Below are 26,788 nucleotides of genomic sequence, written 5' to 3' on the forward strand. Positions count from 1 at the left end.
CGCCTAACATGGTCACCGCAGAATTCTAATGGCATTGCAACGGTAATGAGTACTGGATCGTGCAATGACAGTCAATATCATGGACCTGCAGAGCCAGAGAGCACACACAGAAGTACACATGTGTAGACAACGCTTTTCCACCAGTTCACGGTTCGCCGTGACAACATTTTCATGTGACGTTTGAGCTCGTACTTGTGGGTTTAAATCTTGTCAATGCCCTCAGATGAACAATGCTACTGTGCAAGCACATCATGGACTCCATGATGTGCGCCTTGGAGAAAATTTTACGTCTGGCTTTACTTTTACCACAGTGCAATGCAATATATACATTAATGCACTGTGTTGGCCAAGCTTCGATCTGAATGAAATCTGAATGAAAGAATTAACAAGTTAAGACTACAAAAAGAGATTCTGTTGTCTTTATAAGTGTAAGCCACACAGGTTCAAGGGACCAGTCGAGTTGGTGTGCAGTGTCTCACCTTGTTCTGGTCGGTCCAATAGAGAAAGTAACCTTTGGGGTCGACTGTTAGAGTCACTGGGGTCACAGTGGTTGAATCCTGGATGAAAACAAAGAAAAAGACATCTGGAGTCAATGTGTGTGTCTGCTTACGTCTGTGTATCCTTGTCTGAGACTGTGTTTCTACATGACTGCTTGTTTTTGTGTGTGTGGCAGAATTAATTTATTTCTCAAGATCAAAGCCTAGTTTTTGTAATACAACATGCATACCAGAATCTGAAATGACATTAGAAGTGCTGTTTATTTTGTAAGCATGCACACAATCCTTTCCTTCTAGGGTTCTTTCCCCACCATGAACTGGCATCACCACAAATGACCAAAGAGTCTGGTGTGTGTGTGTGTGTGTTCCGGTAGTTGTGGGGACAAAAATCTGTTTACACAGTCACATTGTGAGGACCCGCCTTAGTTATGGGGACAAACTGCAAGTCCCCACAATGTAAATCATTAAATGTCAGAGTGAAGACTTGCTTCAAGGTTAGGCTGAGGTTACAGTTAGGATTAGACAAATAATGTTTATTGTTATGGTTAGGTGGTGGTTAAGCCTCCAGGAAATTAATACAAGTTTATGTAAAGTCCCCAAAAGTGTTGGAACCAAGACTCTGTGTGTGTGTATGTGTGTGTGTGTGTCATCATGAACTGCAGGTTGTTTCACAGCTGACGTTTCCATTTTACCGCTCTTGTAGCAGACAAACGCTTTCCCACACTTCCCACATACAAACAGCTCCCAGCCTCACACACACAAACATGCACACTGACATAGTTTGACCCTGAGGCATACATGGCAACGCCAGATATTATTGGATGCTTCTATAAAAAGAAAGAGGCTTTGCTTTGTGTTCACTGTGGCCGTGGTTCAGCTGAACAGTAGCATACTGTCCTCAATCAGCGACGGTTGCCAGATCAGAGAGATGGAAACCGCGCTTGCTGCAAGGAGCAAGAAAATCTTCATGAGGCTTCTAATGATGTCCTTATCACCACTTTAGGAGACACAGCTAATAGTGTGCATCTACTATGCACTTGACATATTTGGGAGTGATCCTATGTGACCTGCAGTATAGGACGGCCTGAAAGTGCTCTGAAATCATTTCATGCTGTCCAAATAGGAATATTGTACTTTATGGAATCTGGTCCACCTACTCTATTAGTGAAATCCACCCCTTTGTGAACCCATGAAGAAATTTGAAAAACAGGCAGAAGTGAGCAGAAAGTAAATGAATGACTGAGATGTTGCACTGGTGACGTTTACTATGGCAACCTACCATTCCCATGAAATCCATTAGGGACTCAAGAGGAATCGTTTTGGTTCTGTTCACATGATCGCACAATCTCTGCAGGCTTGACTGAATGACAAAGGACACAACTCATACCATTGAACACATGCTGCATTTACACACACACACACACACACACACACACACAGTACTTAGAGCCTGAGGGCAGGATAAAAACTTCATGTTTGCAGTTCTTAGATACAGCATCTCATACCAGCCTCAGCACCATATGTCTGATCTCTGCTCAAAGCTATAATCCACTGTCCAATTTCTCCAATTTAGTTTTTTACAGAATAATATCTCTTTCCCATCATCCACAAAGGCATCAGTTAGTTGTAAGAAACTTTATGGCTTAAGAGATGATTATTTGAATCAATAATTTTACAGTGAGTTGTTTATATCGCAAATAAACCATGAGCCAAGAATTTACTCAGTAGGCAAAATGTGCCAGTGGATGCTGTGATATCAGAGTGAAAGAAAGCAAGAAAACGGCTTGAGAGCAGTGGGAATCTGCTTAATGATGTGAAAGCAGTCATTCTCACCAGCTTCTTTCTTAATGTCCTAACTCTCCAGGGCCACCACGGCAAACATTAGGCCATTATGGACTCTTAGCAAAGATTTTCTCATGGGTCTGCACATTACGAAAAACACAAGTACTTATAACATTGAGGATTAGAGGTCAGAGTGATTCGCTGAGATTGCTACCTCCGGAGTTGTACTGCTCGTGTTTTTTATTGCCGTTTGACTATTTTGAGGATTGTCATTAACCAGAAGACATTAGGCTGCAGTGACCTGCTTTTAGGTGAATTAATATGACATTAGTAACTGACCTGGGAAAGTACAAACACCCTGAGGGGAACAGATCCCAGTGAGGAGAGTGAAAAAGTTAGTATCATGAGCCATAACCTGAGGGGGTGTGTTAGAGAGGAGATTTGAGCTCAGCAGATTTCCGTTCTGTATGCTAATGACAGATTCTACTACTTTTAAGGGATTTTAGGCTCCCCTGTGGAACCTGATAATATTTTATTCAACGCACACCAGACCAAAAGGGACCAATACAAGCGTAAGCTTCTAAAAATCACTGTTTACAAGGACCCTGCATCATCTTTCACATATTTTGGATCTTGCCAGTCGTTGTCAGTGATCTTAAAGATGGAGAGGCCACTTTCGCAGAGGCTTTGGATGCCTGCCTATTCTCCACTCTCCATTAACAGAAAGTAGCATTATGGCACCCCTCAGCACTGAATGTGCCATTTGTTCAAATGACTGACAAATGATAACACAATCCAGGCAACGTGTTAAACCCCAGCAAGGTATTTCATGAGCCACTGCAGCAGTTGTCTCCAAGTAGCTGAAAAAAAAACTGAAGGTGCACAATGGAGTTTGGGGAGGTTTGTGCTTTTCAAAGATTTCACATTTCGAGAGGTTTTCTGATTGCACTTCTGTTCTTTTTCAACAGCCACCCACCAAGCACTGTGTGCTGAAGCCTGCAGTGCTTTCTCCTCACCGCTTCAGACAGTCTGCTCCTCAGCCCTCATAGCTGTTGTTCGTACAGCGCAGTATGCCATCCTAACACAGTAAACAAAACTTTACACCTTTTTTGTCGCCAGTGAATGTTCAGCAATGAGACAAAATCTCTAATTTTTCAGTGAAACTAAATCCCTTCTGCTCATATACATTTAAATTGGCATTGCTTGTCCAATTTCTTGTTGAGAGTGCAACCAAACATCCAAAGCCACAAGAAAATGATTTAATTCAGTACCTCTTTACTGACAATTTATTTAAGCTGTTTTTTCCTCTCTCAGCCTCTCTGTGTTCCCCATGCAATTCTTTCCATGACTGGTACCGACAGGAAAGAGGAAGGAAAGAGTGAATGAGAAATAAAACAGCAAAAGTATCTGTGTCTGCGTGTGTGTTTGAGGGTGTGTGTTTTCACAGGAAAGGCCTGCTGGGCATTTGGTTTTGGAGATAGACCCACATGCACAAACTACAGTACACAAACACGGCTGTTCGGGGAAACAGACACACACCTGACACACTCCCTCTTATAACCTACCAAGAAGAGAGCTGAGGGGTGAATGCTCATTGGCAGTTACTAGTTAAGGAAATATTTAAGCACTCTTCCTTGAGCGTATGATTGATGAGTGACAGAGTGGTAGATTTGCATAATATCCTCTGTGTCATCTCTGACCACATTCACACTCTTCTAACACTCCAGCAATGCCATCTGTGCTGTGCTTGACTCACCTGAGCTAAGCGAATACGGCTACAACAGTACATTGGTTATGATGATCTCACTGAGTTGTACTTCTACATGTCACTTATATAAAAGTAGCACACTTGAACGCATTTCTGTTTAGTTTGCATACATTTTGATCCTTAATGAAATTTATCTTATCAACATGGTCACCCAATACAGTATTTGCATGAGTAACTGATTGGAAACAATATTTCCTGGTGGTCACATTTTCAGTGAGGAAAAAAAGAGTAACCCATTTCCCAGGATGAAAGTAATCATGACTGGGCTCATATTCAAATGCTCACACAGTAAAAAGATTTGGAGCAACCAGAGGAATGCACGCAGTTATGCAAATGAGAAGAGCTGCAGGAAGATGTGAAACAAATATCAGACAGAGCTGTTAACAGTATAGGAGATGAAAATAAGTGTTGTAAGGTCACTCGATTGAAACTCAATTTTAAGTGCAAAAGCTACGTGTTCATTCTGGGATCATTAAAAGGACGTGTTGATTTGATGTTAGGGGAAGGTGCAGTGCGCCATAGCTGTCTGTTTAAAGGCTGCTACTGTTATGTTTTCGCCGGCTACTCAACAGCAGCGTGCAATCAGTTTTAATCAAGGTCATTTCACTATAGCCAGACTGTTACTGGCACGGACCAATGAAAACAAAACAAAACAAAACAATGGCACAATCGTTATTCAACTCTTGCCTGGTGGTGACACTGCAGTCCGTGTGTTGAGCCCCGATACGCTAATTAATTGTTGTTAATTGATTTATTTTAAACGTTTCCGGTTAAGAGGGAGGGGCGAGCTTTAGTTCAAATGTTGAATTTGATTTAATGAGCAATGTACACGTTCTCACACACGAGCACTGTCACACACACGCACGCACATGCACGTACACACACACACAGTAAACCGGGAAATGTAAACAAAGCACATGTAAGCCCACACTATAGCTGCTGCATTTCTTCAGACTATTAAGCAGCCAGCCAGAGGCAGGCAGTCCCTCTCAGTGCGGTCTCCACTAACAAATCTATTGGTCACTGTGACATGAGTAGCCTTTAGACTGTGTAATACATCCTGGTGGCATGCAAACAAAGCGTGCAAAAAATATAAAAAAGAAAAATCATCCGCCAGTGAAATAAAAGGAAAAAGGTCGAAACCTGGTTCCTCTCTCCATTACTTACATCATCCCATTTCATAAATTTGTTGCCCTTCCTTAAGCTTTCGGGAACGGACACTGGCTTGAGCTTCAGCGCATGAACTCCAGGCTGTGCCCCTGCCATTGACTCATCTGCTCTTCTCGACGCACGGCAGGGGTAGAAATGAGTCACTTCCCTCTCTTCTACTCTTATTTATCTTCCTCTCTTTTTGTAATCTGCTTAAAAGCAGGCTTACGGAAGCCCACTACTGCTACCAGTATGTCATTCCCGCATTGACGGCGGTGGTGGCGCGTCTCGGCTTTGGAGAGGTGTGGAGGCGGACGCAGGCGCAGCGGACCGGAGCCACTAACGGACTGACTGAGACTGACTGAGCGACATGCAGCTAAAGCGAGGGCAGAGAGAGAGAGGGAGAGGGAGAGAAGGAGAGAGAGAGAGAAGGAGGGGGGATCTGAATGAGTTGTAGTCTGGTTTCAAATTGTTCAAGTCAATGCAGGGACAGGATCGATGCTTGAAGTGATCTAGCGCCGCTGTGCGTCTGAGGCAATACGATGTTGATAAGGGTGTGGAAAAACTGGGAACGACCATATACTCAGAGCAGGTGCACGCAGCAGTGATCTTTGGTTATTGCTACTGGTGCATGCTTTGAGGTTCCACAATAGGTTATTATTGTTATTACTGAAGAACCACCGTGTTTTCACCGTGGTCTAAACCGGGTAAGTAACTTAACCCAAGTTATCCTTTGAGGGCTGTAGACCACTAGCCAATGATTCTGATATTGTTTAGTATCTACTGCTATAAATTTGACAGTTTTTTTAGACAAAAAATGTGATTAAATCTAGGGATTTCCTTCTGCCAGCACGTGGAAGGGATTGTTGTGAATGTAGATTATGCACAACATTGATATTTGGTGCCAAGTGTCTCAACAATAAACTGGACTGGACTGACAACACAGACACCCTGTACAAACAGGGCCAGAGCAGACTCAACCTGCTCAGGAGACTGAGGGCCTTTGGAATACAGGGTCCACTCCTCAGGAGCTTTTATGACTCGGTGGTGGCATCAGCCATGTTTTATGGTGTGGCCTGCTGGGCAGGCAGCATCTCTGCCCGGGACAAAAAGAGGCTGGAAAGACTGGTGAGGAGGGCCGCCTCAGTCCTGGGCTGCTCCCTGGACTCGGTGGATGAGGTGGGTGACAGGAGGACAATAGCCAAGCTGTCGTCCATGGTGGAGACCCCCTCCCACCCCATGCAGGACACTCTGACAGCACTGGGCAGCTCTTTCAGTGACAGACTGCTCCACCCGCGCTGTGTGAAGGAGAGGCACCGCCGCTCCTTCCTGCCCACTGCTGTCAGACTCCACAACAAGCACAGCTGATAGACTGGACGTTTAAGCTGATGAACGTGTTAACTGGACAATAAATCATGTGCAATAATGGGACAAAATGGTCACGCCAGACCTGCAATAATACATGTGTAGTAATAATTGTGCAATAATCCTTACTCATGTAACACTACTACAAGGATCAGTACCTACATACTTAGTCTTTTCCTGAAACAAATTGGTACAATAATCAATCCATCCACTGATCATAACTTGAGGGACTCTAGTGTGAATAGTATTTTTCTTTTCTGTATTGTGTACAGCTGCAGGTGTTTGTTTCCTGTGTATTTATTCTTTTTGAATGCTCATCCTTCCCTTATCCCTGCATGCTCTGCACCCTCTATATCCTGTTTGCTGCTGTAACATTGTAATTTCCCAATAATGGGACTAATAAAGGATTATGTTATCTTATCTGTCTAATCTCGTCACTCCCCACAATGAAGCACCTATAGCGCAGCAGGGTGTTTTCACGTAAGCTGGGAGGCAGAAGGTCTGCATCTGGGAATGATAGGTATAATCAAAAGAGTGCACTACATTCTGCAGTGAGAAGAGTATGGAAGTGTAGCAGAGGACTTGGACTTGATTTGATTCAAATAAAACAAAGGGACATTAATATTTATTTAATATTTTGCCCACAAGAATTGTATTCTTGGGTTGGCATTTCTGAGAAGTCTGTGAAATATTTAAATTATAATGAAGAAGTTGGAATCTAAATAAAATATAATGGGAATAATGGAATGGTGAAAAAAGACCATGATGTTAATGTAATCCATCTATTCCCATCGGAAGGCAAATACGATCTATTATATTCATAACTGAATACAGGGTAACAGGTGCAACTTTAATTTAAGACATCAGTCCACACCCATCAGCTAGAAAGGAATCATTTCTATTTCAGTGCCCACATGTGGCTGTGGGCTTTTTTCTTCATGACTAAACTTCTTCAAAGTTCTATGAGTCAAGAGTGCATCTCTGCCTCTAGGACTTTTTTTTTTTTAAATTGAACTTTCTTATTTAAATAAAATATGAAGCCCCTCTGGGCTTTGTACCACCCACACTGTTTATTTTCTGCCATTTCCAAAAAGAGACTGCCGACAGTTTGAGTCCTCCCAAGCAGTGTCGCTCTGTGGTCAGACACTGGTCGCCGCTGACCATCAGACATGTCAAACTAGTCAAACCTGTCAGAATCTGACTGGCACTTTTCACGGCACTCGTAATAGTAGTTTGTTTGAGTTTGCCTCTTGTCATTACTGACTGATTAACAGTGACAGTTTGGGGACCAAGCCCTGAATAGAGTCATAGCTGGTTGACAGCTCAGGAAAATGAGAGTAGGTTACAAGTGTGTTTGTGTGGGTGTGAGAGAGAGAGAGGGAGGGAGAGAGAGAGAGAGAGAGGGAGAGAGAGAGAAAATCAGCTTTCACTTTTAAGACAATATTTTCTGATGAGTCAGAATTCCAAAGTAGAAACACTTAACAACAAGTATATAAAATACCCATACCAATATGGGGAAACAAATGTTTTTATACCTCGAATGAGTCATTGTTATTCTCCACGTCTCAGGCTTTGTTATCAGTCATCCGTTTTCCGATCAGCCCTGAGGTTCCAGCTAGCTCTAAAATCAGCCACAGCACTCTCGCATGAAAGACAAAGGCAGTAAGGAGATGTAATTGGATTGTCAGTTTATGAAAGCACTTTCCTTTTAAAATGAATTCATACAAGTTGTCAGTGGAGCATTTCTGCCTTCGCTTTTCGCTGAAACCAATAAAATGCAGAATTTACAATAGGAAATCTAATCAGGCATGTGTCAGGGAGATTTGAGGCAGAGATTAGAATTAAGAAAGTGTTTATCAAATAAGTAGAGAGTGAGAAAAAAAAGCTACATGCAGATGAAAAATTTTACATTGTTCTTGGACAAGTGACAGCAGCAGCTTTGGACGCGGAGGGGATCAGTCTCGTCTTTTAGACACACTGTTTCTCTTACATCTTTCGATACTACTGCAAAAAAGAAAAAATCTTCGGTACACAAAGATGGGACATTTTTTCTGTTTTGGTATTAACATCCTGCACACATTTCTGGTACAAAAAGGTATGGGTAGGTAAACACATACCAATGCATTTGTAATAATGCTGATATCTGTACAGCCTTGGGTTGAAAATCTCTTCGTAGATGTGTTTTGTTTTTTTTTTTTAGCTTGAGATAGCATCAAATGTGGATATTGTATTGTTTTCAACATATGATGTGGGAAAAGTATTGAAATATGGACACTTGTGACAACTTTTATCCCTATGCTGGGATCTTGCCATAGCCCAGGTTTGCTCTGTTCATTAGTCTGTGATCACTTCATCAAACCAAAATGTGACAAATATGCATCATGTACACCTTACAAAACACTGCAAATTTAAAGCTGTAAGAATTTGACATTGGGAAACTCTATGACACAGAACTGAAAAAATGCAGGAGCTCTAGTGACACAAAGAAATTCGTAATTAATCAAATTATAACAACATGTCTTGGGGCTATTTGTCCAACATGCTGCAATACCTTTCCTCTTGGTAATCTAGCAATGTTCCTCCAGTGTATGTTTTGTTTATATAAAAATCAATGATATAACAGGTACCCTCAAAGCTTCATCTATCTGAAGTTTGCCTTGGAGAATATCACAGACAGACGTGTCAGCCTGTCCAGCTGGTGCTGTTTTGTTGCGACTGTGACGGCTTTCAAAAATACTTAAAATATTTTCTCACAATCATCGGTCAGAAATTCCACAACTCTTGGAAATTTCCAGATTATACTGAGGTCAGAATGCCAGCCAGGACACAAGTGTGATCCTTATGTTCAAGGTTGTTAATGTCCACTTTTATAGAAGGCAGGATCACTGGTTGGCTGGTTATTTGCTGATAAAGGACCTACCACTTTTTTATATTCAAGACAAGACCCAGGGCTCTGTAGCATTCAAGATCCGTATGAGGTCAATGCAGTTGTCGTCTGCACATTGAATATTCCACATGCTGCGGTACCCTTACTCTTGACCTTCAACCAGTGAAGGTTGCAGAACGTGCCACTCCTCAGCAGGGCTTCAACAGGCCTTTACACTGGTACTGGTGAGGATGTAAGGTGTGTGATTTGCTTCATATGTGGCAATAAGAGAGACTGAACAGCAGTGCAGCAGTGTATCAGTGTTTTCACTTTAATATGATAAGGAACAGGTGTTCTCAAATGACTGCCTGCTGGTGCTTTCATTATCGATATTAACTCAGAATCTCTTCCTAAGCTGCATGTTCTGCGTGCCATCAACTATGCTGAAAGTCCAATATGTCAAACCCACATACTTTTCTGCTCTTTCAGCTCAAAGCAGCAGCTGTTCATTTTGCATTGGATTCCTGCTTGATGTTCACAGGGTAGAACATATATCTATTTAAAACCCTTTTGACTAAAATGTCTGTTTATGAAATAACCTCAGCCAATCATTAGATAGATAGATAGATACTCTATTGATCCCAAGGGAAATTCAAGCAATTATTATCAGCATTAGTAGCTCAAAGGAGGCTCCTTTCTTCCTAAATTCAGACTCCTATGCCAGTGCAGCTCTATGTGAGAACAATGCGGTGCTGCTTTGCCAAAGAGCCTGCTGAGTCTGACAGGACACAGAAAAACATTTATCTATCCACCACACAGTCACAGTAACTGGCCCTGCAAATATGACAGCGAGGATTACAGTCTGTGAAAGTATTAAAAAAGGCCACTGGGAGTGGAAAAAGGCTTGTTTATGTTTATTATGTCAATGCCCAAATTGCCCTCACAGTGAACCCAAAGAGAATCGCAGACTAGAAGTATATCAGCGACATCTTCTGGATCTCACCTGCCACTGCAGTTTGCAATAGCATGTGAGAGCAAACAGAGGAAACTCTGTGCTTTTTGGAGCAGCTGTTGGAATTACAATCTAAAACGTCATCATCTTGCCTGCATTGCTGAGAGTATAACAAGCCTTTAGCAGTCTTACACTGACAAAATGTAACACTCAAAAAAGAAAGAAACAGGAAGAGTTTGTGCCATCCTGCACACTCTTGTTATGTCACCGTCTGCTGCAGTGATTCACTTCGCATTAATTCAAGTATGTGCCTCATGTAAGCACAATATCAGCTCAAGCAATAAGTCTCATAAGTAGATTTTGATATAGGGCCCCTCTTTAAGACAGATATAAAGCGGCACCCTGTTGACAGCCCTGTACTGTCAGATGTACCGGCTTTCATTACAGTGACCCATATTGAGTTTTTCTCAATCTGTAGAACCAATGAATGATCATAACATCAACTACAAAACATCATCTAAGGTACACACACCCACACCCACAAACACATACACAAGTCCAGCATTTGACATATGTCATTCACTTACTTCATATAATCTCTGTGGATCGAACACGCACAGGCAGGCACGTGCGTCAGCGAAAGTCATGGCAACAGAACCGCGACGATGAACCGAAACGACGTGACAGCTGCCATTTCTCATTTGCGCTTGGACTTCTCACAAGTTGGCCTGAGAGACTTGTCTGTTGGAAAGCTCAAAATATTAGATACCCCTAAAAAAGACTTATGGAGCAAACTCTATATTTCATTATAGTAAACTGTTGAATGCTAAGTTGGCCAGTTTGTTTTTTGTGATGCACAACTTTTTCTGGGAGTAAACTGATTGTTGAAGGTTGCAGGAACCTACTGAAGGTTAAAAACATGTAAAGGATTGTGAAGCGATTTGAAAATACTGTTGTTTTTGTTCAAGGGCATGACATTTTCTAAATTTCTCGTCGAAAAGTTAGGGGAAAGAAAAGAAGAATGAGGGCCTTTTTGTTTAAAAAAAAAAAAAAAAAAAAAACTGCCCCAAAGTACATTTTTCATGTTGGAACAAACATCAGAATGGCAGACTGTGCAGGCCTTCTGCCATCCTGACAATCCAGAACTCGTTTTCTATGTGGATAGTTGGGGTTGGGGTGGGTTTACTGGCATGACTGTCGATTTCATGTTCACCTGCAAGTGTATCCGAGGATCTGGTCGGAGTTAAAGTTATTAGCTACATTTTTGAAGTAATGTTGAGATACTCCTCAAGCAACAGGTCAATAGGTTATTGTTATGAGCTGAAGATGAACTGAACTAGGCTATCTGACAGTTTTTGAACCTAAGCTTTTGTGTTATCGCTTATACCAGACATGTTGGTTTTTAAATGTGCTTTGCTCAAATGTGTGCTGTTTTCATATGAAGAGAAGAGATGTGAGTTGGTTTGTCCTGCGTCCCAGATGCAACCATCTTCTCTGCCATTTCCTCCAAGGTAACCAAATTCAGGTTTTACCAGTTGTGGAGAGACCATGTTGTTAATTGCTCCACTTTTTAAATGGTAACTGGACAACCCTTCTCCTGACAACCCCTGCTTCATGCTGCAATAAGTGATATGTGTGTCCTGGGTTGAAGCAGAAGGAGCTGTCCTTTCTCACTCTGCAAGATTATATGCTCTGTTATAACCTTCACACAAGATGTAACAACAAGGAAGACCAAAGCTAAGCATTACCGCAGTACATTCAGAGTTTCTGTGATAAGAAAAAAGAACACAGAACACAGGTTGAGCACAGGACAAGCTGGAGAACAGTGGCTCAGTCCACTAAGTAAGTAGCTTCTAAGAGTATACAAACAGAACATTAACATATGTTGTTAATATTTCTTACCTTAAATATATTTCATTGGTCAAAAACTCAGTGTAAAAGCGCAGACATATTTATTTATTTATTTTTTTTGTTATAATAGCGCAGGACTCTTTTAGTGTCTTGTACAGTCCTGAGGCCCCTGAGAGAGGACATCAACCAGATCACACAAAGGCATACATCACAGCAGTCCACTGAACTCACTTTGCCACCAAACATTCTTAATTTAACTGGTTTGGTGATGCATTCATTAAAAAACTCTAATATCTAAATAAATATCTAATATCTGATATCTAAAGCGACACTGCATATTGTGACAGTTATGTTTAACTTTAGTGATATTAATGTGAAGCTTTGTAACTAGTCAATCAGTGGCAGGTGTCATAAAATATATAGTTGCTAAACTACACATAAAACAATATAATTGTATATAATAAGACCAAGCAAATTGGAAATGAACTTTTTAAAACACCAGCATTTACCAACCACTGACAGATACAAATTCAAGAGGCACTGAATAGTAAATAATTATTTTGTGTCTGAATTCTATCATCCAGTTTCACATTTGTCCACCATTTGGCTAATGGCTGCTGCTAATTTCCCACCCTGGGGCCAAGTCTGAAATGCACTGCGACAGAGCAGCTGCCAATCCACATTTTTTTGTGTTCTTCATGCCACTGAGCACCTGCATTGGTGCACACATAAAGTAAATGAAATTTCACACAACTCTTTAGTTATAATTATCAGATAGACTAGCAACACTGAAATACCATCAAACAGTATGGCCATAAAAATGTTTTTCATCAGGGTAACATACTGAAAGCCCTGTTGAACGTTTTACATGTCTGTCATATATTCTATAATCCTGGACACTGCCACATTCACACTTAAGTGGTTAAACTTTAACTATAATTGAAAGGTTTTATTGGTCAAACTGTTTCCGGTGTGCTCTCTGATGTGGTCAGAGACCTGACATTAACTTGGCCCACTGCAAATTCCCCTTTGACAATTAATTGGACAATATGTATCTATAGCCTCTGGTGCCCATTGATTTTGACAGTGTGTATCATGTGTAGCTGTATGTAAATGTGTGCAGAATCAACCCACTGTGTGCTGGGTACAGGCACAGTGGTTAAATCCTGTGACCATTATCCACCTGTGTATGGGAAAAACCATCAACAGCAATTCATGCACATCCATGCTAATTATGTGACTATAGTCTATTTACTTCTGCATTATGAAACCATCAGCCTTGGGATTCTAAATGGGTTCAGTTCAAAGAGTTCTTCTACCACTCATACTTATAAAATAGTGAGTAAGTACTGGCAGGCCTAACTACTACTTAGTGAATACGAGCTCTTCAAAGACACCAGGGATGTGGTTTCTTGCCTATAAAAAGACCAAAGCCATACTGGGTCTTTCAAGGCTTCTAATGGGACAGTGCATCACGTTCACCAACAGAGAGTGCTGTGGCATAACTTTACATGTCCCTGGTGGCTCTCCTCTGCTTACGATTAAGAATAATCCCTCTCTCAAGGTTCAGGAACTTCATTGTCCATTCAATCCAAATTCCTGGTTACTAGCATAACACGGAACATGTGCAGTGAAAAACGATATGTTAAAAACTTAACAGCTTGCAGAGGGGGGCCCAGGGCCTGTGGTTCAGGTCAAATTATGAGTTTAAAGCAAAACGCTGAAGCTCTTTTGCTCCCCAGGCCAACTCTACTGACACAAAAATGTGTTTTTTTGACATTATTCGCACCTGGAGAGTTGCAGCGACCTTGTGGGCGAGACAGGGGAGGCTTTAATATGTCTCATTCCTTGCTGTGTTTCTGTGTGTAACCAAACACCTCTACGACTTCTATTGTCTTATCTGAGATCGAAGAAGGGAAAAAACTGGCAGGTGTTCTTCCCCTCAGGCTACACACTTCAGAAATGAGGAAAATAGAGGGTGGGAGTTAGAATGAAAGGTAACACGCATGCATGTATACATACACATAAACACATGCACAAGCATATACTTTGACACACGTCTGAGAGTGTGTTGCAAGATCACACGGCCAGTGCTGTTCCATGCAGTGTAAACACATCTGAGGGTGTGTATTAAATACTCATTAAAGAGGACTGGGTAAGCTCTGGGAGAGACTGGGAGAGAAAACAAACAAACCCCACAGGGTGGCTGAGAGAGGACCAAGGGAGGCCTCTCCCAGTGTAATTCAAGTTCAATAACTGACCCTTAACCTCACTCTAACTCAGGTTACACAGTTCTGTTGAGACAGATTATAGGTGCAGTTACTTCACAGCTGTGGATACTATACACCTCTACAGAAGCACACATACACACACACCTTTGTACATGCACACACACGCAGTACCAAAAACAACAAAAGGTCAGTTGGTAATGTCAACAATCAACTAAGTATTCCTGAATATCAAATGCCAACATGGATGACAGGCTCCCGATCTGTGCACCTTTTGGTATGATGTAAAGAAACTAGGACCACACAGAGCCCTTTCACAGCCAGGAAGTAGAAGACATCATTCACCTGCAGAGCTGCAGCTGGGCCAGTTTCACTCTGTCAGAAAGAACTCATTACCCACATGTCAAAATGATCAGAGAGGGAAAACACAGGCACTTCAAACTGGCACTGACAAATACTAGTAATTGCTTAGTTTACGCCTATATGCAGATATGGAGTAATGTTTATGTTTTCGTGGTGGGGTAGCCACACTGCAAGGCATGAAGGTGTCTATATGTTAGCAGATGTCATGGTGTTGTTTTATTTACATAATTACGCTTGTCAAGCAAAGAAACTAAATTCACACTCACTAGAGTTGTCATGGAATATCAGACGTTAGGTTTGCAAACAAAACTCCTCCTTTTCTTAATATTTACTTAAATATGTCCATCCGCCACACAACTCCAGATTTTGCAACTTCCAGATGAGGCCAGTGGAAGGGTTGCAGATGCCATGGTTGTGGCCGCAGCCTAAAAATGGTTCACATCCCATGCTGTGTTAGCATAACCACGGTCACATGTTTGAGGGAGAGACTTAGAAAACGAGAAAATGAGGGAGAAAGAGAAAGAGAGAGCTACTGAAATCTAGTTTATATGGAGCAGTTCTGAACAATAACAACACATGACAAACAAGACAGAGAATGTCTGGCCAAAATCGATTGCCATTCCCTTTGACCACTTCCCTCCCAGCTGGGTATCGCTTTGCTTAAGAGACAGGCTCACCCCAGACATCTGCGCCTCTGGGCATCTTCGCTCCTTTGTCTGGTGCAACAGTAGATGGGGCTGCAGGTCTGTAACACCACAACAGAATTCAGTCAGGCTATTTAACTCAATCTTTCTTGTCTTTTTTTTTTCCTTTTTACTTCTCTTTTCTTTTTGGTCCCTCTGGACTCAATATTTATGGATTGGTAAAACCAACATGGAACGGGGAGTTGACCAACATATCAAGTGTCAAGGTCTTGTCAGAAAGGCCCTAAATTTGCATCATTACAACTCATCCTCTAGGGAAATGTTGGGGCTAATTCAAACCATATACGCACAGCTGGAAAGGAGAAATGGGCTCTCTTTCTGAGAGAAATAAAACAGAGCGAAACATGTTTTATGTCTCTTCAACCATTTATTATTTTCAGAGTCATATGGCATCTCCCTAATCATCTTTAAGTCACACAATGTTCAATTATCATTTCAAACCTGACATCTTGAGACAAAGCAAAAGGCAGCATTGTGTCTAAATGAGAATCGGGATTTATCAGACCTCTGCACCTCCCACTGTGACTTTACCATTTAGTGTGTTTGTTATGAGTAGATCTGCCAATCAGCAATGCACAAAGGTTCTATTGTCCATGGCCCACTATGGCACAGTTCCAAAGAGGGCGTAAAACTCCTGTCTGCCCTGATAGCGATCTGAAGCTAAAGCCCTTCTCTCAATCCCTACACGCAGCAACAACCCAGTGCTGACTAAGCCTAGGACGCACTAAGATGCTGATCTAAGGTCAGTTTTGTGCCCCACAAATAATTTTAAATGGAGGATTAGGTGGAGGTAAGCTGGTCATAGGTCTATGCCTAAGGCCAGGTGTGGAGTTAGGGATCAGGCTTTGTGCTGTGGTAGAGCTTTTTCCCTTCAAGTGGGCCTAAATCCTTTCAAGAAAGAAAATGTTGATGTTTACATCCTGACTGTGACCCTTTCCTGGCCTCTCTGCTCGAGCATTCCTGCCATAGCTGCGACATCTAGCTAAGCTTTAGGACACCAGGGGGATAGTGAAAAAACAACGCTTAATCATAGCCACAGGGTACCTCCATGATAACAAAGCAAACCCTTTACCCCTCTGTGTTTGTGTGTGTTCCTTAATGCATGTATGCATACGTGTGTGTCATTGCTGTGCTCAGATTTCTTGGATCGAAAGGTGCCCTTATCCTTAACACGGGGATTCTGGGGCCACAGCACATTAATTCTGAATGAGTCACCTACTTAATTTTCTCAGCAGGAATGCTGTTCAGATAATGAAATGTAATTCCACACAGATCAGGCATATTTACTGGACACCTCAAGGAGGGGAATCCCAACACATGTATGATCTAATATTCTTTGCACAGAACTGTCAAAAAGCGCAATGCCCTAAAGGTCGTGTCATGGCCAAAAACTCACAGAGCCAGGATCACCAAGACCAACAGGACATGCATATATGAAAGTTTTAACACAGTATAAAATGTTAATCTGATGTATTTCAATTTTGATGAGCTTTGCTTCATCATATTATCTTTTGACATATATTACTCATACAGCACTGAAAATAGGTCAAACACAAGCAGATTAACTCCATGTATAGCACTGATTTAAGAGCACTTGAGAAACCATTGATATATACTTAATTTTAATGAGTTTTGGAGATTGGAGCATGCAACCCAGCCCTTTATTCTAAATATTATCTAATCTATGGACATCTCCATGGAAAACGAACCATTTGGACAATGCTTTCATTTGTGTGTTATAAGGCAGGGTAGTGAATTTAGTTTTGTTGCTGGATGGCTGTGGGTGCAAGGCAGGGCTCTGGCTGCGGACTGCTGAGCCTGAGGAGATAGGTCAAAACAGGTCAACCAAGTCCAGCTAAACAAACACATGCTATCAAAGAGGAAATTTCCTGTCCAATCTGCAAGTTTTCTCTTCACAGTTAGTGTACATTCACCAGAAGATCCCAAGGGATGAGACAACGGGTGTGTGCAAGTGACTGTCAGTACAAAGGAACTTTGTCGATTGGTCACTTTAATGTATGGTTATCTCCAGAACAGTCTATGACAGTAAAGAAAGACAGAAAAAAATCAATGAGGAAGTTAAACAATTCAAAGTTGTTAAATCTTTCAATGAGAGAATATATGTAAATGTGTAGATTAACTTTTCTTTTCCTCACAAATTTCTTGTATAATAAAGGGATTTGGGGTTTGCTGTGTGTGTGTGTATATATATATATATATATATACACACACACAAGCATATATGAATGTATGTATATAAAGAACACATAAATATATAAGCACAACATTTTCCTTTCACACAAACTTAGACCCAACAAAAGAAAAGAACTGCATGCGTCTGTGTCACACAGCAATTAACCACCAGTGAGGGTTTGGCTCTGAAGCCTTGCAACGTTTCAAATTGCTTCCCAACCATAATTCCTCCATCCTCTTTGACTCAATTACCTGTCACCTCACCAGACAAAGGCCACACTATGGAGGGCTATTTCTTATGCAGACATACATGCATGTAGACACATGCACTAACACCGCATGCACACACACAAACGCTGACACACACACGCACACTTGTGCACACCAAAGAAGAACACAATAGTTCTTAGAGTTGCTAGGTGCTGCTGTAATTTATAGCAGGATAGGGTTGCAGGCTTAGCGCAGCATCAGTGTCTTCCTACCAGGTGATGAGCATTTGCTGACAGGGCTTTAGTCCTTCTCCTCTGACTCATGGGGATATTCAGCATAATACATGGTCGAGAGGAGAGTCTTCAGCACTTGCTGAATGTTTGGAATATAAACAAGAAAGCGAAATTTTATAAGTAAGTTAGTAGGTGGTGTTTTTCTATTGAGGCTAGTCCCAAATTTTCTGGAGCTATTCACATTCTGAATGGAATTTAATATAAATTTTTAGGAGGAAGTTGCCAAACAACTAGAATTGTACTAGCCAACAATATCACATATTTTCTGAGACTGTCAAAACTTTGACCACAGTGTGCAGATATTTTTTTTACTTGAACTTAACATTTTTTCAATTCTAGGAAACAGATCTTGAACTTACAGACCATGTTTTTGTAAACACGTACATTTGGAACAAGTATAGCTCGGTCTCATCAAAATTATTTTGGGGATTATGGTGCTATTTCAGGGTGTATAATCCATTTTTCTCGAACTGAAAAAAGTCCTGACATGTCATTCAGAGCGCATGTCTGTCTGTTTGTGTATGTGTGTGCATTGTGCTGCTATGTTTCTCTGTCTTTGTGATCCTGTACAAGAGTTACTGAAAGTACAAGAGCATGTGCATCTGTTAACGTGTGTTCATGCTGTACTAATGTGTGAGTGTGTGTATCACTGACTGGACCTCCCCCGCCATACTGCAGAGATTTTTCATCACATAAAAGCCAACAGGGGGTGGTATGCATGCAGGGCGAGTCGCTTCCATCTGCCCTGTCCACTTAAATTAGTGGGGCCTCGTATCCAGCAGCATCTGGTTCCAATATGGAGCCAGGCGGAAGGGTGGGTGCCTCACTGTGCGGCGGAAAATACAGCCTACTGTACCTTTAAATAGCCCTCAGGAGGCTAGGGACGGATGCTGGCCCTATCGCCCTATCCCAAGATTCTTTGTATCTGGTCTAACACTTCTTCCCTTTGAAAGAGGACAAATGTACAATTAGGCAGGAATGCCTGCAATGCTGTTTTCCAAGCGTACGTTCGCAGAGCTGGCTCGAGCAAATGGCGGCTCGACTGGTGAGAGGTTACGCACCGTCAACCTCCCTCACTGTTCCGCGGTGAGATGCACCGTCTGACCCTGCTCAGGCTGGGTTTCTCCGGTTCTGCTGGTCCATGTTTGGGTTAGCCTCTTGTTGTTCTGGTTCTGCTGCAGTTTGCCGAGCCAGGCCTCTGTCAGCACTCTTCTGTGGCACAAGTCTCTAAAGATCCCTCCCTCCTCCTCCTCCTCCTCCTCCTCCTCTTCTTCCCCTGGACAAGAGGCACTTCAGAGCTTACCCATAATTCAAAGGTTTCCATCTCAACCATAATTCACACAGTGTTCTACCCTAACTAAAGGGGCTGTCTGTAACTACAGTGATTGCATGTTTGTCAAATGAATTGTCAGTGCAGCAGGCACAGGAGGGGGAAGACAGTAGGGCCAGAAACAAGATAATGATGCATTTACACACAGAACCATCCACAATACTATCATCCTCTAGTCATATATGATGTATGTGATCTGCATGAACATAAAAGAATAACACAACTGTCCCGATAAATATACACACACACTGCAAAGTGTGCAAGCATGCAGTTTTCCAGTAGACTGGAGTGCTGCAGAGTTTACCGGATTACAAAGAATGTTCTATTCCATTTCCTCTTGTCACACACCATAGTAGAAGAATGTAAAGCCACTATCTTAGCACAGTATTTGTAAAAAGTGACTAGACTAAATACTGCAAGTCAAAACGTTAGAAAGTAGTTTCCCAGAAGTATATCAATCAACAAAATGATAATACAGCACATGCATCTATCCGGCAGTGTACTTTGACTGAAAATATATTGACAGCACAAGTCTCTTTTTCTGTTCAAAGTACATTTTAAAATGATCAAGACTGCACAAAAATACGAATCTGAAGTGACAAGTATTACATGAGAAAAGGCATATCATATTAAAATGACTACAAGTTTGTGTGCACAGTAAGGGGTAGAAAAATATATAATTACATCTTCTACACAGAAACCCACTAATTGTTTAAGAGGCCCTCTGGAGGCCCTCCCTTGAATTTCCTGAGCACAGAGATTCTGTGTTTGCATTAGCCATGAGGGAGGAGAACATGGAGGGAGAAACACAGTGTGATCAGATAAGACTGATGACAAGGCAGAGAGAATCGATGACAAACTTTTGACAGCTTTGGCCCATGTCTTCAGACCAAGCCCGTCTGCTGAAATATAGATCGCAGTATGTGTCCAACACACACACACACACACACACACACACACACACACACACACACACACACACACACACACACACACACACATTTTTTGTCAGTTACTTGTGTAATGTGTGAGTGATTGGCCAGGCAAACCACAGGAAAGAAGAAGAAAAGGCTATCTGAAATATCTGGACTTAAAGTGTTAGACTATGTGAAATAGCGCCTCCATGTTTCTCAGTTTTCATACTCACAAGCTATGGTTGCAAAATCCTTGCACTTTGACCTTACGTGTTGGAGTGCACACATGCGCAGAGCAACAACCAAAGGGCATATCCAAAACAGCAAGAGTTTAAACTCTGCCTCATAGATTCTCAAACTGAATATTGAGAGATCATCACTGGATCATCACTACCATGGCAGTTATACCTACGTAAACAGGCCAACAGCCAAAGACAACTGCCACACCGAAACAAGGCCTAACCACCAGGTAATTTATTAAGTTGTGACTTCCTTTTTTTCCTTCCTTACATCAGCAGTTCAGAGGTCAAGAGGATCTGTCAGCGGTGACAGAGAGGATTATGGGTGTAGGCATTCCATTGGCAGTCATTACTGCCCTCAGTCAGCACCCGGCACTCTCTCTCTCTCTCTCCCCCTCTTTTCTCTCATCCACTGTCTTTCTGTCTCTTCTCTCTCTTGTTCTCTGACAGACTAAGAAGCAATTAGTGTCACATTAGTGATATCCAGGGTATAATTCTTATTCATGCTTAAGCTGCTGATGTTCATTCATTTTTTAACACAACAGATGCTTTGTTTGCTTTCTCTGCGTTAATCTCTTGTTTTGAAATCTTAAATATATCCATATGCCATCCCAGCATTCAGGATGTATCAGTATGGTTTTCTTGCTGAGACTAAAGTCTCAACTTTGTCTGCTGCTATCCTCAGAACTATGGCTCCACAGTAATACATTCTGCTCCTTTACAATCACCTATCCAAATAATAATACTAAAAGTGAGAGGAAAATGAGTGTGAGCAGCAATGTGAGGTTTGGACCCCTGCACTAGAACCCCAGCCCAGTAGGATTCCTCACATTCCAGCCCATGCTGGAGCTGGAGTTGGTAATAGATCTGAGCAGGCCTGCTGGGCTCAGTGCATTGTGGCCTGTCCTCCCTTCCTCAGTTTTCTGCTTTGGAAGAAGACAGCATTTTTCCTTATAGGACACCTTCCTGAGAACAGCCTCAGGTACTGACTTTCCCTCCCTCTGTCATAAAAAAAAGTACACATGAATATATTTCTTCCCCTCCTTTCTGCCAGTCCCTCCAGTTTCTCCTCATGCCACTGTAACAGGATAGTGGGAGTTTACATCACGGCCAAGAGAGGGGCTGGGTCTTTTTGACAGTAATGCAAGGGACACTTGTTTACCTAACCTTATGGGTCACTGTGCAGTTTAGCAGGGAATGAATGACTTCATTTTTAGGGTTTAAATTAAAGGGTTCCTCCTCTCTTGAACTTAAAACAGATTTGTGCATGCTTTGGAATGAACAAAGTACTCACTCAGTACACAGACCTTTCTACCATGGCTGTAACTATAAAACAAAAAAAGGTTAAGAATTACAGTGATGGCAAGAATGTAGCACAGCGTAACTCCTGAGGTTGCATGCAATTATAGCATTCCTTACTGCCATTTTTACAATTTTAGATCTAGCTAATGCTTCATACATATTGTAAAAAAAAAAATAAATTCTTTCATTCGTCCTGACATGGTGTCAGTTACTTCAACAGTTATTGGGCTACGCCATATTTGAGGGAAATTGCTACCTTATGCGCCTTTTTAAAAAAAACCACTGGGTTTTGAATGGGACCTTTTAAAAAGGGGGTAGTGTTTCATTTAGACTTGGTGGTCATTTTTGCAATGTGACTTTACCGCCAGGGAGCCTTGGAAGCATTTACACTCACACATGGCATCAAGGCCTGATGTGGTGGTGATCAAGTGCTTTGGAGATGCCTGGACACCATAAGAACACAAATTAGAGCCCATCTCTCTCGTACTTCCCCCACACCAAAATGTTCAGGCTATAGGAGCACGCTCTCCCTCTCACTCCAGCCTTTCATGCCGCTTGCTCGTCAAAGGAAAATTGATTAAAGGCCCTTTTAAATGACTTCCTTTTCAGAGCTATTATTTCCCAATAACCAAAGGAGAGCAGATTGAGATCAGTAGTCTAATCTGTTGTTTCCCTCTCCTTCTTATTGGTGTTTTTGTTCGAGCCCAGCAAAAGAGCTCACCCCATTTTTCCTGTCAGTCATCGGGTTGTAATACTGGGGCTCATGGTTTGTAACTTTAGACTGCTCAAGCACTCACGCATGGGCCTTTTTCAGAAAACAGAGTGAAACAAGTCACTCTCCAAACCCTCTGACAAATAACCCATGCCACAAAGAACCTGTAACTCTGCCGCCCAGGGAAAAATGCTTTGAAGCTGCAACAGAAAGGAGGGCTTCTTCACTGCGGCCGGTGATAGCGCTGAGTGCTGCAGCAGAACTACACAAAAAGAAGAGTTAATAGCAATCTCTTGGAACAACAGAAATCCTTAAACTCTTTACCATACAAGCAGATACACAGCTACAAAGCTGCAGGTTAGTGTGAATGAGTTCCCCAGGAGGTGTACAGCAGCTATAGTGCTGTCACTGCTAGTATAAAAAGGCATAGTAAGAATATGTTTGGAATGGCAATATGTCATGCTTCCCCAGTGCCAAATTGAGTTGAAAGTCAAGCTTAGATATCAAAACACATCACAGATTGGAAGAAGAAATGAAAAGATAAGGAGGGATATGGACTCTCCATTCTATGCAGAAACACCTAGAGTGTCCGTCTTACTCACAGCTCTAATCACAACACACCATCTCCCTTTAACTTCAAACATTCCTGTAAACACCTACTTGTATCTCATCTCTGCATCTGTGTGGGTAAATACCACCCATTCTTCTTCACCCAATGTACAGACAAGACCTCCTCTAGCTACCTCTGGACAGTTATTTCTTCTGTAGCCATGCATCACGTCTCCTCTCAAGATGAAGAGCTTTGGGAGATGAAAAGCAGACTCTCTGACTCTTCGGAGGGGTCGGGGTGGGGGGGGAAACCCGTTGTAAAGAAGAGACCTTCAGGTGAGAAATGTGCGGTTTTGACAAACAAAAGTTAGATTCATCCAGGTGGTCCCAGACGCCCTATCCAAACAGACGTCTCAGATTGAGCGGCATCAAGATTGCGCTAGAAACAATGCGGCAGTATGCTCATATCTCTCACTTTAATGATTAATCTGATCAAGCCAACTTTTCATCTGTTGAAACCAATGATGTAGGAGCTCTTTTGACTTGTCATCTGGACAAGTAATAACAAGAAGTGTTGTGTCTCACAGCATCACCTTCACAAGCTGAGACGCCGGCCTCTCAGACGGTTGTTATATACAGTGCGACATGACATTAACAGTTAATCTGCTTCAAGATCATCATCAAAAAATGCTGTTATGTTTGGCAATGCTGCGTGTAAACCTGATGCATATCAGCAAGATCAATTGAAAAGTGATTTTAAGGGGGATTTCCACTGCTTCCACATAATTGTTACTTAAAGGTGTTGTGAGTCAAGACAAGCAATTTCAAGAATTTCATGCACAGATCCAAGAACTGCCTCTAATACTCTGCATTTTAACACACACTCCTTCATTATGGCCTGGATTGGTGGCTTAGCACTTACTTTTCACTCATTCCTGTGCATACTCTGCTCTTTCTCTCGCCTTCATCTGTTTCATGCAACTCTGCCTGACATGCTCCGCTTGCTCCACAAGTCGCCAGTTGACCAAATGTAAACGTAAACCCTTAGCCCCTTGGGCCACTGAGGCACGAAATGTGACTTTTCTCTCCAAAAGGTTGCTTTCAGCTGATTTCAAGCGTCAAAGCTCTGGCCAGTTTTTAACCGGGAACCACAGATGACTTTTCTAACAGTGAAACAAAGCTGGCTTTTGTGCCTTGGTTCTGGGAGGCCGCTCACTCTTGTCATGTACATGTGAAATTAATTAGGAGGAAATACTAAAACACTTGGGTGGAAATTGCTTTTCACCAGATGTTCTACATATGAGGATCAATTTGGTATTCTTAGCATAGCAAAATGACTATATAACTTCTTTGGTTGCCTCTTTGATGAGAGCCAATCTGTCACTCAAGGCACATAAAAAGAAGTCAGGGTTATATGCTACTGTTTGTTCCACTTTACTGAGTCTTAGGTAATGTGATTACTTAACCAGGTTAGGAAAACAGAATGTTTCATTCTGGGGTAAAATTCGACATTCTGACAAGAGGCCCAGTGTTCCTCGATGATCCATGCATAAACCAAACGAGTGGTCTTTTCCTTGTCCCTTGCCCTAAACACGAGGAGGCCAAATAATCGCTGATAAATCACTGTCGGATGTGAGATAGCCATCATAACAGAGGTGTTTATGTAAGTCTGCAGCTGACATCTCATATGTCATGCATATGTTTTTAGTGTGTTTTGGAAAAGAACCAGCATTCACACACGCCTGTTTGTGGTGCCGTGGCAAAACTCCATGATATGGATATAAAAAGCACAGCGTGCAATGACAAGGCAAGAGCCAAGATGAATCGGGGGATCAGAAACTCTCATTTCTTGCCTTTCGTTTACATTGCCTGCTCCACTGCACAATGTCAAGGATGTGTGAGGAACACGGAAACTACTTTTATGTAGCTCACTACAGTGCCAGTCTGACAAATTTAATCATCAAGGAAGAACAGTGCACAAAAAAACATCTCAGTATGGTTTGAGCAAGCTTAGTCATCTATTCTTATTGTAACCGACAAAGCACATGCTGATCTCCAATCCATGTACCTTTTTTTAAAAAATCGTTGTCTTCACTTCTTTGTCTCACATTATGAGACTAAGTAAGCTGTTTTTCAGAATATAACGTGTCAGCCTGTGAAAGAGAGCTGCCCTGGCTGTCTTGAGCAAAGTGACTACACAGTAAAATACAGCAGCACTCCCCTTAGCTTCTGTTGCTCTGTGTATATTCAAGAGAATCCAAGCCATCTGGAGTCTGTTTATTGTATTACAAATGACACATAATGGTAATCTGGCATGTGATGAGAGAATGTGAATTACAGACAGGGGGCATGAAACGGGTATTAACCTTCATTTGATTTCCTTTAAGGAGGACATTTAATTTAAGGCCACATTTTATCTACCTGATTATTCATTACAGTAAGCTCACCCATAACCGTATGAAACAGGATAAACAGAGGAAACCGCCAATTAAATCACATTCCAGAGAAGATTGGGGGGCTTACTGTATACAGAACAGTTAGTTTAGTGACATAAATATTTACACAAACTGCCACGAATTAAGACAAATGTTACCAGGAAATAGGCAACGCTGTGAGGGGCCAGAGCAAGGGTTTGTCTAAATTTATTGGCCTCTGTTGCATCCCAAATTTTTAAAAACCGTTTCACAGTTTTTCAAAGTGAATGAAACAAGACAACTGTCACAGCTCTTTGCGAGTCCACACAGTAAATCATCCCACCGAGTATGGTCTTGTAACATGATGCGCTTTTCCTTCAAATGTTGAAAGCTTAATGTGACATTCATTTTCCATTGACATTTACAGCAAATACTAACATGGACAATGTATCTCAAGCAGATGGGTGGGGTGCATGTGTGTGTGTGGGGGGGGGGGGTTGAAGGAGATGGGCGGAGATATGAATAGTTGCATCAGACTGGCCCTAGTAGAAGTTAAAGATACATAGTGCATGCCCAGGGAGTGGATGTCAGTTAAATGTTTATACAGCTGCTCTCAAGATTATTATTATCATGAAACCACACAGCTATAATGTCATTCTGTGGATGCCAGAGTACAATCAGGTTCTCCCTATAGCCTACTAGCCTCCTCTCTCCCCCTGTCAGACAACCCTGCTGTTCTGCTCCCTCCAGGCTGTACGGCTGGGATCAGACTCAGCACGACACCATGATAATGAAATGTGACAATGAAATGGGTTTGTTCCGGACTAAGTTCAACCACGTGAAAGCCAGTGTTTGCAATTTTGCTACAGCTGTACGTATAATGATGTTGTAGTTTTTGGGGGTTTTCATTTCAACACAGCTGCAAGACACAGCATTACTAGTAACTGTGTAGGTGTTAGCTAAAGGGAAAGTAAGAAATTAATAAATTTGAGGATTGATACATTTCTTAAAAACCACAGCTTGTCAACACACATAGATGACAATTTTTATGTACGAGTTGGCCTACTTAGCTTTAGAAGAAAACACAGTATTAAAGACTATAAAAAG

The 26,788-nt window shown here is 41.8% G+C and overlaps 1 protein-coding gene across 4 annotated transcripts in view; it reads right to left on the bottom strand.

The window, feature by feature from the left end:
• Positions 1 to 8,194, bottom strand: part of LOC124051017 (1-phosphatidylinositol 4,5-bisphosphate phosphodiesterase beta-1) — a 97,182-nt gene extending 88,988 nt beyond the window's left edge. For 3 of the 4 annotated variants that reach the window (XR_006841728.1, XM_046374031.1, XM_046374030.1), the window contains exons 1-2: positions 5,215 to 5,538; positions 480 to 557 (exon numbers count right to left, since the gene is read on the bottom strand). Coding sequence is in view for 2 of the 4 variants with exons in the window: in XM_046374031.1 (XP_046229987.1) it covers positions 480 to 557; positions 5,215 to 5,313 (177 nt within the window). In the remaining 2 variants the exon portion in view is untranslated. Of the gene's footprint in view, positions 1 to 479; positions 558 to 5,214; positions 5,539 to 8,096 lie in introns of those variants that run through there. The other variant, XM_046374032.1, reaches the window with a different exon arrangement.
• Between the last annotated feature and the right edge of the window lie 18,594 nt (positions 8,195 to 26,788).

This window comes from Scatophagus argus, chromosome 19 (genome assembly GCF_020382885.2).
Source record: "Scatophagus argus isolate fScaArg1 chromosome 19, fScaArg1.pri, whole genome shotgun sequence".
Classification (NCBI taxonomy): domain Eukaryota; kingdom Metazoa; phylum Chordata; class Actinopteri; family Scatophagidae; genus Scatophagus; species Scatophagus argus.